Source organism: Entelurus aequoreus, linkage group LG20 (genome assembly GCF_033978785.1).
Source record: "Entelurus aequoreus isolate RoL-2023_Sb linkage group LG20, RoL_Eaeq_v1.1, whole genome shotgun sequence".
Taxonomy (NCBI): Eukaryota; Metazoa; Chordata; class Actinopteri; order Syngnathiformes; family Syngnathidae; genus Entelurus; species Entelurus aequoreus.
The window spans coordinates 32131527-32146687 of NC_084750.1; the positions used below are offsets into that span (position 1 = coordinate 32131527).

Below are 15161 nucleotides of genomic sequence, written 5' to 3' on the forward strand. Positions count from 1 at the left end.
TTGCCCTGGCAACCCATAAGCATATGTTTTAGCTCTCTAATCCTGAACAATGCTCATGTTGTATTGTTGAGTGTTGTGTGCAGTGCCACAGATATATATAGTACACAGTAGGGTTCTACGGTATACCAGTACTAGTAAAGTATAGTATCGCGGTACTAATGAATCAAAAACGGTACTATACTCTGTTTGGAAAGTACTGGTTCCCCTTTATATTTAACAGGCATGACAGCACGGCGTCGTAACGTTGTGACATTGCTGGTTTTACGAGCAGAGGAGCATGTTCGGCAGCGCACTATCACAGAGTACTTACAAGCAGACACAGTGTGTAGACCAGAAGTGTCCAAAGTGCGGCCCCGGGGGCCATTTGCGGCCCGCAGCTAATCGTTTACCGGCCCCCCACACTTTCTGCAAAAATTGCAAAATTGATAGTATTGCAAAAATAAAAAAATAAACATTTAAAAAAAGTGGAATGAGGTGAAATCTAACGAGAAAAAGTTGCAATGTTGACACAAAGCTGCCATGCAGGCTGTTTTTTTCTTTCTTTTGTCTTTGTTTATTTTATTTTTTTTTGCCATTGCTAAAAAAAAAAAGGACACAACTTCTCTGTTACAATGAATAATTACTTAAAAAATGTAACTTTAAAATGTTTTATGTGGAAAAAATATTGCATATATTGTGTGGTTGCCATAAAAAAACATCAAAGTTTTATTTGACAAAAGAGCATAATACAAACAAAATAATAGTTCAAACGTAAAATCGACAGATATATCTGAAGTTGATCTCGTAATTTAAGTGTTAAAAGTAAAAAAAAAACTAATAAAAATTTATCACTTTATGAGTGGGGGACCTTTTGGATCCATAATATATTTAGTAGGATTCTATTTAACATTTCACTGTGATTACTCAAAAATATTAAATAATTAAAATCAATGGTGTCCTGCATTATTGATCTTTTAGGGCTCTAATTACTAAATACTGCATATTTCAGTTTTAGTATAAAAAACAAAGTTGTCTTTGACAGAAAAGGCATAAAACCTTCTTTTTTTTTTTTTTTTTACTTTATATCAACCTGAAGTTGATATAGAGATTTACTGTAAGCGTTAAATAAAAAATAATAATAATTTGACTTATTTTTTTACATTTTAATGACTGAGACCCTTTATGGTCCCCGGGAGCCCTAAAGGTTTAAAAAAAATCCATATATTTTGTTAAGGTTTAAAAATGAAAAATATCAAAATGGCCCTCGCATGCTTAAATTTTTCTGTGTGCGGCCCTCAGTGGAAAAAGTTTGGACACCCCTGGTGTAGACAGAAAAGGGAGAATGGACGCATTTTGGCTTTAAAACTAACAATAAAGGTGAAGCTATAACACTGAAACGCCGCACAGCAAAAGGTGCTTTAAAACGTGGCTAGCTAGTTAGCGTCTAACGTCTATCCGCAGTGTTATAGCTACTTCTAAATCACTAATCCTCGTCTCCATGGCGACAAATAAAGTAAGTTTCTTACAAGTATCATCCCTGCAGGACGAGGAATAGCTAAACATGTTTCACTACACACCGTAGGAGGATATGATAGCTCACTGGCATCACCGCTAACAAAAGATAGTGCTCCTGAATGTAAACAAATACCATGGTTGGATCTACACTTGACATCCACTGTAATGATACCAAGTACAAGAGTGTATCTAGTCGATAGTACTATGATAACATCAAAAACATTTTTTTTTCTAAATTCATATTAAGTTTATAAACTCAGGAAATATGTCCCTGGACACATGAGGACTTTGAATACGACCAATGTATGATCCTGTAACTACTTGGTATCGGATTGATACCTACATTTGTGGTATCATCCAAAACTAATGTAAAGTATCCAAACAACAGAACATTAAAGTGAATTTTGAGGTAATCCTCCTTTTTCATTCTCCTATTTACTCTCTGTAAAGCACCAGTTCCATTGGCAGCAAAACAGGCCCAAAGCATAATACTACCACCACCATGCTTGACGGTAGATTTGGTGTTCCTGGGATTACAGGCCTCACTCTTTCTCCTCCAAACATATAGCTGGGTATTGGGGCTACAGATTTCAATTTTCTCCAGAAGGTCTTATCTTTGTCCGTGTGATGTCAGATGAAACAAAAATGTAGCTGTTTGGCCACAATAGCCAGCAATATGTTTGGAGGAGAAAAGGTGAGGCCTTTAATCCCAGGAACACCATTCCTACAGTCAAGCATGGTGGTGGTAGTATTATGCTCTGGGCCTGTTTTGCTGCCAATGGAACTGGTGCTTTGCAGAGAGTAAATGGAACAATGAAAAAGGACAACTGTAGAAGTTGCTTCCTAGCAGTTCCACTGTAGACACGGCACAGGAGCCAAGCGTGCAGTTTTACCAAAGTTTTAATGTGCATAGATTTTTCAGTCACGTCCGTATCCTCTCTCCCCCCCTGCTCTCGGCCGCCTACTGTTAAAGACAACAGATGATTAGATTAACACGTACCACCTGGGAAATCTAATTACCTGTCAGCTGTGTCTCGCCGTTAGCACATGCCCGCCCCCATCCGATGGCGCTCGTCCTCAGCACCACAGACAGAGGCGGTAACCTTTGCTTCTGCAGGCGCGCTGGCCACACCTCCCTCCACAACTACCTAAAATCATCAGCCCGGAGGTTGGGTCTTCGGCGCAGTTAGGTGTTCCAAAGTCCTGACTTAAACGTGTGGACAATGCTGAAGAAACAAGTCCATGTCAGAAAACCAACAAATTTAGCTGAACTGCACCAATTTTGTCAAGAGTGGTCAAAAATTCAACCAGAAGCTTGCCAGAAACTTGTGGATGGCTACCAAAAGTGCCTTATTGCAGTGAAACTTGCCAAGGGACACGTAACCAAATATTAACATTGCTGTATGTATACTTTTGACCCGGCAGATTTGCTCACATTTTCAGTAGACCCATAATAAATTCATAAAAGAACCAAACTTCATGAATGTTTTTTGTGACCAACAAGTATGTGCTCCAATCACTCTATCACAAAAAAATAAGAGTTGTAGAAATGATTGGAAACTCAAGACAGCCATGACATTAAAGGCCTACTGAAACCCACTACTACCGACCACGCAGTCTGATAGTTTATATATCAATGAGGAAATCTTAAAGTTGCAACACATGCCAATACGGCCGGGTTAACTTATAAAGTGCAATTTTAAATTTCCCGGGAAATATCCGGCTGAAAACGTCTCGTATGATGAAGTTTGCGCGTGATGTCACGGGTTGAAGCAGACATTTTGGAATAGCACGGTGGCCAGCTTAAGTCGTCTGTTTTCACCACATAATTCCACAGTATTCTGGACATCTGTGTTGGAGAATCTTTTGCAATGTGTTAAATTAACAATGGAGACTGCAAAGAAGAAAGTTGTAGGTGGGATCGGTGTATTAGCGGCTGGCTGCAGCAACACAACCAGGAGGACTTTGAGTTGGATAGCAGACGTGCTACCGTGAGTACAGCTTTGGCTTCCAAACATTTGCTTGCTTGCCCGTACGTGCGTGCCGCTATGTGCATGTCACGTACGTAACTTTGGGGAAATATATGTTTCTTGCCGACTCTGATGGCGGCCGGGGTATCGTCGAAAGCTACAACGCCATCTGCCGCCGCGCCGCTGTCCTCACCTGTCTGGGTTGACTTCCTCCGTCTCCGGGCCACCGACCGCACCGATCATCGTGGTGAAGTCCTTTGTTGCGCAGTCGATCGCTGGAACGCAGGTGAGCACGGGTGTTGATGAGCAGATGAGGGCTGGCGTAGGTGGAGAGCTAATGTTTTTAGCATAGCTCTGTCGAGGTCCCGTAGCTAAGTTAGCTTCAATGGCGTCGTTAGCAACAGCATTGCTAGGCTTCGCCAGGCGGCACAGCATTAACCGTGTGGTTGCAGATCCAGGGTTTGGTAGTATTGTTGATCTTCTGTCTATCCTTCCAGTCAGGGGCTTATTTCTTCTGTTTCTATCTGCAGTTAAGCACGATGCTATCACGTTAGCTCCGTAGCTAAAGTGCTTCGTCGATGTATCGTCGTGGAGATAAAAGTCACTGTGAATGTCCATTTCGCGTTCTCGACTCTCATTTTCAAGAGGATATAGTGTCCGAGGTGGTTTAAAATACAAATCCGTGATCCACAATAGAAAAAGGAGAGAGTGTGGAATCCAATGAGCCCTTGTACCTAAGTTACGGTCAGAGCGAAAAAAGATACGTCCTGCACTGCACACTAATCTTTCACTCTCACTTTCCTCATCCACAAATCTTTCATCCTGGCTCAAATTAATGGGGTAATCGTCGCTTTCTCGGTCCAAATCGCTCTCGCTGCTGGTGTAAACAATGGGGAATGAATGGATGATGCACTGAACCTGGCCCTCCACTTCATCCTGGAGCATCTGGACTCCCCAGGAACCTACGCTAGGATCCTGTTTGTGGACTTCAGCTCTGCCTTCAACACCATCCTCCCTGGACTGCTACGAGACAAGCTCTACCAGCTCAGTGTGCCCGACTCCCTCTGCAGTTGGATCAATGACTTCCTGACAGACCGAAGACAGCACGTGCGGCTGGGGAAGATTGTCTCGGACAGTCGAACCACAAACACTGGTACTCCTCAGGGCTGTGTACTCTCCCCCTGGCTCTTCTCCCTGTATACAAACTGCTGCACCTCCAGTCACCAATCCGTAAAACTGCTCAAGTTTGCGGATGACACCACCCTCATCGGGCTCATCTCGAATGGCGATGAGTCCGCCTACAGGAGAGAGGTGGACCGGCTGACGTCCTGGTGCAGCCTCAACAACCTGGAGCTGAACGCCCAGAAAACAGTGGAGATGATCATGGACTTCAGGAAAGTCACAGCCCCACCATCCCCCCTCACCCTGATTGACTCTTCCACCCCCGTCCCCATTGTGGACTCCTTCCGTTTCTTGGGCACCACCATCACCCAGGACCTCAAGTGGGAGCCGACCATCAGCTCCCTCATCAAGAAGGCCCAGCAGAGGATGTACTTCCTGCGGCAGCTGAGGAAACTTAAGGTGCCGACCGAGATGCTGGTGCAGTTTTACTCAGCCATCATAGAGTCCATCCTGACCTCCTCCATCACAGTGTGGTTCCCCGGCGCCACAGTCCAGGATAAGAATAGACTGCACCGCATCGTACGTGCTGCTGAGAAGGTGATTGGCTGCAAGCTCCCATCCCTCCATGACTTGTTCTCCTCCAGGACCAGGAGGCGTGTGGGTCGGATCACAGCTGACTCTTCTCACCCTGGACACAAACTATTCTCCCCTCTCCCCTCAGGCAGGAGACTACGCTCCATCCAGACCCACACCTCCCGCCACCTGAACAGTTTTTTCCCCTCGGCCATCAGGCAAATGAACAATAACTCCTAACAGTAGCTCCTTGAATTCCTTGAATTCCTTCTAAGTCTATCTGATAGCTCAGTTACAGCTCATTTTATTACCAAATATGTGTTATATGTGTTTTATGTTGCACGATTGCACCAAGAAAAATTCCTAGTTTGTGAACCCGTTCTCAAACAATGGCAATAAAACTATTCTGATTCTGATTCTGATTCTGAAATGTGAAGAGCCCTTCAACCTGCGACGTCACGCTACTTCCGGTACAGGCAAAGCTTTTTTATCAGCGACCAAAAGTTGCGAACTTTATCGTCGATGTTCTCTACTAAATCCTTTCAGCAAAAATATGGCAATATCGCGAAATGATCAAGTATGACACATAGAATGGACCTGCTATCCCCGTTTAAATAAGAACATTTCATTTCAGTAGGCCTTTAAGTTCTTTACAAGTGTATGTAAACTTTTGACCATGACAGTACATAAATCACATTACAAAAAAAGAGTACCTGCCAAAAAAGAGAGGACTTAAAGGGGTGCCTTGAGGAGCGTCTCAGTTGTATAAATCACAAGTTTGGACTCTGAGGTCAAAATGTCAATGCAAGGACCTGCCAATGTGTTTATAGTGGTCCAAGTTCATCTGTACAACAGGAGCACTCTACGATTTTTCTGCAAAAAAAAAAGCCCTGTTATGCAACACACAAATGTCCACTGCACAGTACGCTGGTTCTCAGGAGGACGTTCAATATACTGTACATCCAGTATATTTCCTGACTGCAAGACATGGTGCAAACAGCTCTAAACAGTGGCTTTAAAGCAACTACAGCAAACATAAAAATCTAACAAATCCTTGCTCGTCTCTTATTAGTTGCTTTGCTGGCACACCATTGGCGTCATTATAAATCATCCGAGGCAAAGCGCTTGTTCCTGTTTACAAGTTGCAGGATAATAATCAAACGCTCGGCTTGAAGTCTGATCCCAGTGGGTTCACGCTACATGACTTGGATTCACGTCAGCACCACTTCCAGCTGTCAAACAGTGAGAAGATTGTAATGTAAGAATCTTTAGAGCTCGTTGCTATAGCAACAGCCCTGGTGATTGAGTGATAAATGCAGTATTTGCACACATGAGATACAAAAGGATTGTGTTGTTCTGAATAGATTTGCTGAGAACGAGCGTACTCCCATTTGTGTTTTGCATGAAAGGCTATTTTTTTTCCTGAAATTTGTAACTCTGGCAAAAGAAATAAACTAAAAACCAGTGACGTGCAGTGACTTTCATGACAAGTGAGGCATTAAAGAGATAGTTTTTTATCAAATTAAATGAATGTACTCTAACTACTAATAATACAGGTTGCTCATATTCAGTAATTCACTTTCATAAAAATGTTATCAAACACTTATTGGTCCCATTTGTTTGCGTCGACAAAATGTAAAAACCTTATTGTATTTGTATCCAAAGTACTCGCACTATCCTCCATGAAAACCTCCTCTGTTTTGTCTACAAATTCAGAAGAAGTATTTAATCCTGGATTCATTCTTTCAGAAGAGCATTAAAAACAGTTCTTGCATCTGGGGATAGTACCGACTAGAGATGTCCGATAATATCGGACTGCCGATATTATCGGCCGATAAATGCTTTAAAACGTAATATCGAAATTTATCGGTATCAGTTTCAAAAAGTAAAATGTATTACTTTTTAAAACGCCGCTGTGCTATAGGGAGAAGTACAGGGCGCCAATAAACCTTAAAGGCACTGCCTTTGCGTGCCGGCCCAATCACATAATATCTACGGCTTTTCACACACACAAGTGAATGCAGGGCATACTTGGTCAACAGCCATACAGGTCAAACTGAGGATGACCGTATAAACAACTTTAACACTGTTACAAATATGCGCCACACTGTGAACCCACACCAAACAAGAATGACAAACACATTTCAGGAGAACATCCGCACCGTAACACATCATAAACACAACAGAACAAATACCCACAACCCCTTGCAGCACTAACTCTTCCGGGAGAGCATGTCCCAAATTCCAAGCTGCTGTTTTGAGGCATGTTGAAAAAAATAATGCATCTTGTGACTTCAATAATAAATATGGCAGTGCCATGTTGCCATGTTTTTCCATAACTTGAGTTGATTTATTTTGGAAAACCTTCTTACATTGTTTAATGCATCCAGCGGAGCATCACAACAAAATTAGGCGTAATAATGTGTTAATTCCACGACTGTATATATCGGTATCAGTTGATATCGGAATCAGTAATTAAGAGTTGGACAATATCGGAATATCGGATATCGGCAAAAAAGCCATTATCGGACATCTGTAGTAATTATGATTAATGACTTTTAAAAGTCATTTTTTCAAACACCGGTGCTTGGTGACCTCTAACAGAAGTGTAGCTGAAACCATGCTAAAGCTTTGAACAGGAAACTCGCAAGTAGAATAATAGGAACCGGGAGGGAGAATATTACAACATACATTTATATATCAACCTTAATGTCCACTGCAAACAATTACTGGTTCTCAGGGGGTAATGGACAGAACTTAAAGGCCTACTGAAATGAGATTTTCTTATTTAAACGGGGATAGCAGGTCCATTCTATGTGTCATACTTGATCATTTCGCGATATTGCCATATTTTTGCTGTAAGGATTTAGTAGAGAACATCGACTATAAAGTTCGCAACTTTTGGTCGCTGATTAAAAAGCCTTGCCTGTACCGGAAGTAGCGTGACGCCACAGGTTGTGGAGCTCCTCACATCTGCACATTGTTTACAATCATGGCCACAAGCAGCGAGAGCGATTCGGACCGAGAAAGCGACGATTTCCCCATTAATTTGAGCGAGGATGAAAGATTTGTGGATGAGGAAAGTGAGAGTGAAGGACTAGAGGGCAGTGGAAGCGATTCAGATAGGGAAGATGCTGTGAGAGGCGGGTGGGACCTGATATTCAGCTGGGAATGACTAAAACAGTAAATAAACACAAGACATATATATACTCTATTAGCCACAACACAACCAGGCTTATATTTAATATGCCACAAATGAATCCCGCATAACAAACACCTCCCCCCTCCCGTCCATACAACCCACCAATACAAATCAAACACCCGTACAACACACTCAGTACCGTTCACCTCCGTAAAGTTCATACAGCACATATATTTCCCCAAAGTTACGTACGTGACATGCACATAGCGGCACGCACGTACGGGCAAGCGATCAAATGTTTGGAAGCCGCAGCTGCGTACTCACGGTACCGCGTATCCAACTCAAAGTCCTCCTGGTAAGAGTCTCTGTTGTCCCAGTTCTCCACAGGCCAATGGTAAAGCTTGACTGTCATCATTCGGGAATGTAAACAATGAAACACCGGCTACGACGTCGCCGCTACGTGTTTGTGTTGCTGCAGCCGGCCGAAATACACCGCTTCCCACCTACAGCTTTCTTCTTTGCTATCTCCATTGTTCATTGAACAAATTGCAAAAGATTTATCAACACAGATGTCCAGAATACTGTGGAATTTTGCGATGAAAACAGACGACTTAATAGCTGGCCACAAGCTGTCCCAAAATGTCCTCTACAATTTGTGACGTCACGCGCAAACGTCATCATACCGAGACGTTTTCAGCAGGATATTTCGCGGGAAATTTAAAATTGCACTTGCGGGAAATTTAAAATTGCACTTTACTAATCTAACCCGGCCGTATTGGCTTGTGTTGCAATGTTAAGATTTCATCATTGACTGCATGGTCGGTAGTAGTGGGTTTCAGTAGGCCTTTAAGTGTAATGTGAAAATTACAAACTGACACAACAGGAAATATCAAATAAAGTGAAATGAATTGCCTATTATGTGGGTGTTGGTACATAAATAATCTTGGTTGGATTCATACTTCTGCTAACTTTCTACCCAGCATGTTCCAGAGGCATCCAGCACTGAGCAAGATAGCTAATCAGCGCTCCCCACTGATGGTGTGTCTGCTGCCCACACCGAAAGAACAGTCACCCCATCTGTTCTCTGGCAGCAGGGCCAGAGGGTTGAGTCCAGCGCAGACCGAACACTTTGACAACAAGGTCCTAACGGAGGAAGTCAACCAGCAGCTGGCCAGTGTCAAGTGGGTACATACATGCACTATAAAACAACACAAGTTATTAGGCATGTTGTTTATCAAAACACCATGCTTGTACGCATAGGCGCCGATCTACATTTCTGCCAGTTGGTGCTCGGTGTGTGCGTGTTAGTGTTGTCCCGATACCAATATTTTGGTACCAGTACCTAAAGTATTTCGGTACTTTTCGGTACTTTTCTAAATAAAGGGGACCACAAAAAATTTCATTATTGGCTTTATTTGAACAAAAAAATCTTAGGGTACATTGAACATATGTTTCTTATTGCAATTTTGTCCTTAAATAAAATAGTGAACATACAAGACAACTTGTCTTTTAGTTAATAAGTAAACAAACAAAGGCTCCTAATTTAGCTGCTGACATATGCAGTAACATATTGTGTCATTTTCCATTCTATTATTTTGTCAAAATTATTAAGGACAAGTGGTAAAAAACAAATTATTAATCTACTTGTTCATTTACTGTTAATATCTGGTTACTTTCTGTTTTAACATGTTCTATCGACACTTCTGTTAAAATTTAATACCGTATTTTTCGGACTATAAGTCGCAATTTTTTTCATAGTTTGGCCGGGGGTGCGACTTATACTCAGGAGCGACTTATGTGTGAAATTATTAACACATTACCGTAAAATATCAAATAATATTATTTAGCTCATTCACGTAAGAGACTAGACGTATAAGATTTCATGGGATTTAGCGATTAGGAGTGACAGATTGTTTGGTAAACGTATAGCATGTTCTATATGTTATAGAACGTTAACATACCAGGCACGTTCTCAGTTGGTTATTTATGCGTCATATAACGTACACTTATTCAGCCTGTTGTTCACTATTCTTTATTTATTTTAAATTGCCTTTCAAATGTCTATTCTTGGTGTTGGGTTTTATCAAATACATTTCCCCCAAAAAATGCGACTTATACTCCAGTGCGACTTATATATGTTTTTTTCCCTTCTTTATTATGCATTTTCGGCCGGTGCGACTTATACTCCGGAGCGACTTATAGTCCGAAAAATACGGTAATCACTTATTCTTCTGTTGTTTGGATACTTTACATTAAATTTAGATGATACCACAAATTTGGGTATCAATCCGATACCAAGTAGTTACAGGATCATACGTTGGTCATATTCAAAGTCCAGGGACATATTTCCTGAGTTTATGAACATAATATAAATTTAAAAAAAACTAAAGAAGATTTTTGTGATGTTAAAAAATATCAATGTAATCATAGTATTATCGACTAGATACGCTCCTGTACTTGGCATCATTACAGTGGATGTTAGGTGTAGATCCACCAATGGCGTTTGTTTATATTGTAGCGTCCCGGAAGAGTTGGTGCTGCAGGGAATTCTGGGAATTTGTTCTATAGTGTTTATGTTGTGTTGTAGAGCAAATATTCTTCCAAAATGTGTTTGTCGTTGTTGTTTAGTGTGGTTTCACTATATGGCACATGTTTATGACAGTGTTGGCATTGTTCATACTGCCACCCTTAGTGTGACATGTATGGCTGTTGAGTAAGTATGGCCTTCATTCACTCATCCGCAGTATGTTTAAAATCAAGATGAATGTGTCATTAGTTCATCACCGGGCATTGATTAAATGATTGAGACTTTTATTAGTAGATTGCACAATACAGTACATATCCCGTACAATTGACAATCTGATTTGGTTTTACCACTGCACCGGTACATGCAATAATGACGACATACTGTATAACTGGAAAACGTCCACAGTGAGCATCTCACATTAAATATTAGTAACATGTTCTTTTCTTTCTCCTTCTTTTGCATTGTCCCTCCCAGATTTGGCATTCTGGGCAAGCCTCTGAAGGAGTTCAACCCCAGCACCCTGCTAAGCAAGGAAGAAGAAGAGGGAAACAACAGATTTGTATGATAAACCAGAGAATCACAGGGTAACAAAAACAATAACACTGTCATCTTTTTTAATGTAGCATGATTCTTTTAATAAGTCTTATTTGACAGGTGTTAGCATATATACATGCATTTACTTCAATAGGATTAGTTATACTGCATGGACATACAACAGAATTTGTATGTACAGTCGTGGTCAAAAGTTGACATACACTTGTAAAGAACATAATGTCATGGCTGTCTTGAGTTTCCAATCATTTCTACAACTCTTATTTTTTTTGTGATAGAGTGATTGGAGCACATACTTGTTGGTCACAAAAAAACATTCATGAAGTTTGGTTCTTTTATGAATTTATTATGGGTCTACTGAAAATGTGACCAAATCTGCTGGGTCAAAAGTATACATACAGCAATGTTAATATTTGGTTACATGTCCCTTGGCAAGTTTCACTGCAATAAGACACTTTTGGTAGCCACCCACAAGCTTCTGGCAAGCTTCTGGTTGAATTTTTGACCACTCCTCTTGACTAAATTGGTGCAGTTCAGCTAAATGTGTCGGTTTACTGACATGGACTTGTTTCTTCAGCATTGTCCACACGTTTAAAAGTCAGGACTTTGGGAAGGCCATTCTAAAACCTTAATTTTAGCCTGATTTAGCCATTCCTCTACCACTTTTGATGTGTGTTTGGGGTCATTGTACTGTTGGAACACCCAACTGCGTCCAGACCCAACCTCCGGGCTGATGATTTTAGGTTGTCCTGAAGAATTTGGAGGTAATCTTCCTTTTTCACTGTCCCATTTACTCTGTAAAGCACCAGTCTCATTGGCAGCAAAACAGGCCCAGAGCATAATACTACCACCACCATGCTTGGCGGTAGGCATGGTGTTCCTGGGATTAAAGGCCTCACTTTTTCACCTCCAAGCATATTGCGGGGTACTCTGGCCAAACAGCTCAATTTTTGTTTCATTTGACATCACATGGACAAAGATAAGACCTTCAGGAGGAAAGTTCTGTGGTTATGTTCTTTACAAGTGTATGTAAACTTTCGACCGCGACTGTATGTATTTGTATGTAGTTCTGCTTTGAACCTGAAGTGTGCCATTTATTGCAAGAGGTTTACCCAAATGCAGTACAATCCAGAACAACAAAGACTATGTGTTATTAAGGGTGGGTCCCTTTCACATTTGAATCGATGCAGTACATGAGAATCGATACCTGTACTGAACAGTACCAATTTTATGTACTTTTGTGTGTGTGTTCAAATGTGTTGATAAATAAATATTTAAATAATGAATTGCTAATATATGTTTTTTTATTTAACAGTGAGTTGTGCTGTCCAGTTGTTATCTTGCTTTCTTACACTTCTGTGGCTCATTTGCAAGTACTTTACTGTAATACATACAGTAGTTGACTTTGCATGCAGTTGCAATTCCGAGACATTGGATGGCAGTAGTGTAAAGACTACGGTGTGTGTTGCTTTCGCCAGGAAGTAGTCTTTGCCCATTAAGTTGAAAGTGCCTGTCTTTTCTTTCGTTGAGCACTACAAAGTGTTCATACTGTAAGTGTTGTATTTATTACCCACTAGCTCTTGGATTGTAACATGCATCTTAGTTGTAGTTTGTTTGTCAAATTCAGAGGTGTTGAAATCACCATGTAAATTTGCTAATGCTAATCGGTAGCATGTTTATGGCAAAACCCCATGTAAATTTGCTTCAAGCTAGCGCATTTTGAAAAGTGGTGCCTTACTGTACTTGAGTGCCTTTTTCTTGCTTTGTTGGCATGGAAAATTGTAACATTACCTAGATGAGGCAGTTTTTGATTCAGTCAGCTCTGAGGGCTTGACTGCTTGTTTACCAGCCAAATGCTATTATTCTATTGAAATGTGGCACCGTTTGATTTTACGTGAATCGATATCCACTGGTATCGACAGATACCGAATTCGGTACCCATCCCTAGTAAGGGTTGTCGACCATTTTGGTTTTCAGGTCACATTTTGGAGGGATTTGGGGTGGTCCTATTGTTTAGTAGTTTTTTTGTGTAATGTTTTAATCTGGCACGTGATTATTTTGTCTTTAGAATATGTCAGAGGCCAAAAAAAGGAGCTGCAGCCTGCAAATGGCTGCACTTTGAACGCCCTTGCTCTAGACCAGGGATGTCCTAAGTGCGGCCCGGGGGCCATTTGCGGCCCGCAGGTCATTTTTTAATGGCCCCACGGCCCATTTTAAAATACAATTAAAAAATATAAAAAGTGGTATGAAAGACCAAACAGGTGAAATGTAACAAGAAAATGTTGCAATGTTTACTCTAATAACACAAAGCTGCCATGCAGGCTGTTTCTTTCTTTAAAAAAATCATAATGAATCAAAATCAATGTTATTATGAATTATTGACCTATCCAAGGCTCCAATTACTTCACATTAAATATTGCACTTTGAGATATTTTTTGGGGAAAATGTTGCATATTTTGTGTTTGCCATATAAACAATTTAGCTTTTTTTTTTTTTTTTAAAGAAGGGCCTAAAACGAATAAACAAAAAACATAAACAACAATACAATGTATAATTGACGGATAGATCTGAAGTTGATCTCGAGATTATTGTGTTAAAAGTAAACAGTAAAAAAAATGTATAATTTATTTTTTAACACTTTAATGAGTAGGACCCTTTTGGTTCCCCAATATTTTTTGTGTGATTTGTTTTTAAGTGCCATTGCTCAAAAAATAATGATGAATTAAAATCAATGGTGTTATGAGTTATTGACCTTTTTAAGGCTCCAATTATTATATAATCTCAAATATTCCTCTTAAAAATGTTATTGAATGAAAATATTGCATATTTTGTGTTTTTTCCATAAAAAAAACAGGGTTTTCTTTGACAAAAAGAGCATACCACTTAAATCTTTAGAAACTTTATATTGACAGATAGACCTAATGTTGATCTAGAGATAATAATACTGAATAATGACACGTTTTAAATATTTTTTGGACCAAAACCCTTTGGGGTCCCCGGGATCAAGCCTGAGTGGAGGCCTTAATGTATATTTTTTATACATATATTGTATTGGTTTTTAAAATAAAAAAATATCAAAATGGCCCCCGCTTGCTTTGATTTTTCAATGGGCGGCCCTCAGTGGAAAACGTTTTGACACCCCTGCTCTAGACAGTCGCATTAGATCCTCTTTTCAGCCCATTCGAGGACATTGTTAAACTATCCAATCTTTACCGTGGTTGGTTTTCTGAGTGCTTTTGTTATATTTCATATTGGTCTGGACCACAGGATGCATAGACTGTAAACGGCATGCAGGTAAAGCCCTTTTATTAGGTAATGCAAAATAAAAAATAGTGCAGCAAGGAAGTGCACAAAAGGTCAAACAGGCTCAATTAAGCACAGGCATGCACGTAAGGTACAAAGCAAAATAAGCATAAGAAGCATCCTGATTGCCAATCGGGGACAGGTGAGAGAGCCAGCGCTTAGACGAGACAAATAGGAAGTGAAAAAACAAAAATAAGAGCACTGTACAGGAAATAATACAAACTAAGGAAAGAATTAACAAAAGTCCAAGACAGTCATGAAGGATCATGGCAGTTTTGGCCATTTAGAATTGGAAAAGGAAGAAAATAAGGTGTGTCTTTTTTGGGGGGGTGGGGGGGGGGGGGGGGGGGTTCTCATTAGCATACATGTAACATACGTGTTACTATACAACATAAATAGTTTTTGCACATTGAATTAGATTTAACCATGGAAATCCTGAATCGTCACACGGTTTGTTGGTTCGTCTTATTCGTGTTTT

At 40.4% G+C, this 15161-nt stretch overlaps 1 protein-coding gene across 2 annotated transcripts in view; it reads left to right on the forward strand.

Moving 5' to 3' along the window:
• Positions 1–15161, forward strand: part of LOC133635673 (protein phosphatase 1 regulatory subunit 36) — a 35130-nt gene that overhangs the window by 19153 nt on the left and 816 nt on the right. The window contains exons 10-11 of one of the 2 annotated variants that reach the window (XM_062028911.1): positions 9282–9482; positions 11303–11412. In XM_062028911.1, the coding sequence (XP_061884895.1) occupies positions 9282–9482; positions 11303–11393 (292 nt within the window). In that variant the 3' untranslated portion in view covers positions 11394–11412. Of the gene's footprint in view, positions 1–9281; positions 9483–11302; positions 12534–15161 lie in introns of those variants that run through there. The other variant, XM_062028910.1, reaches the window with a different exon arrangement.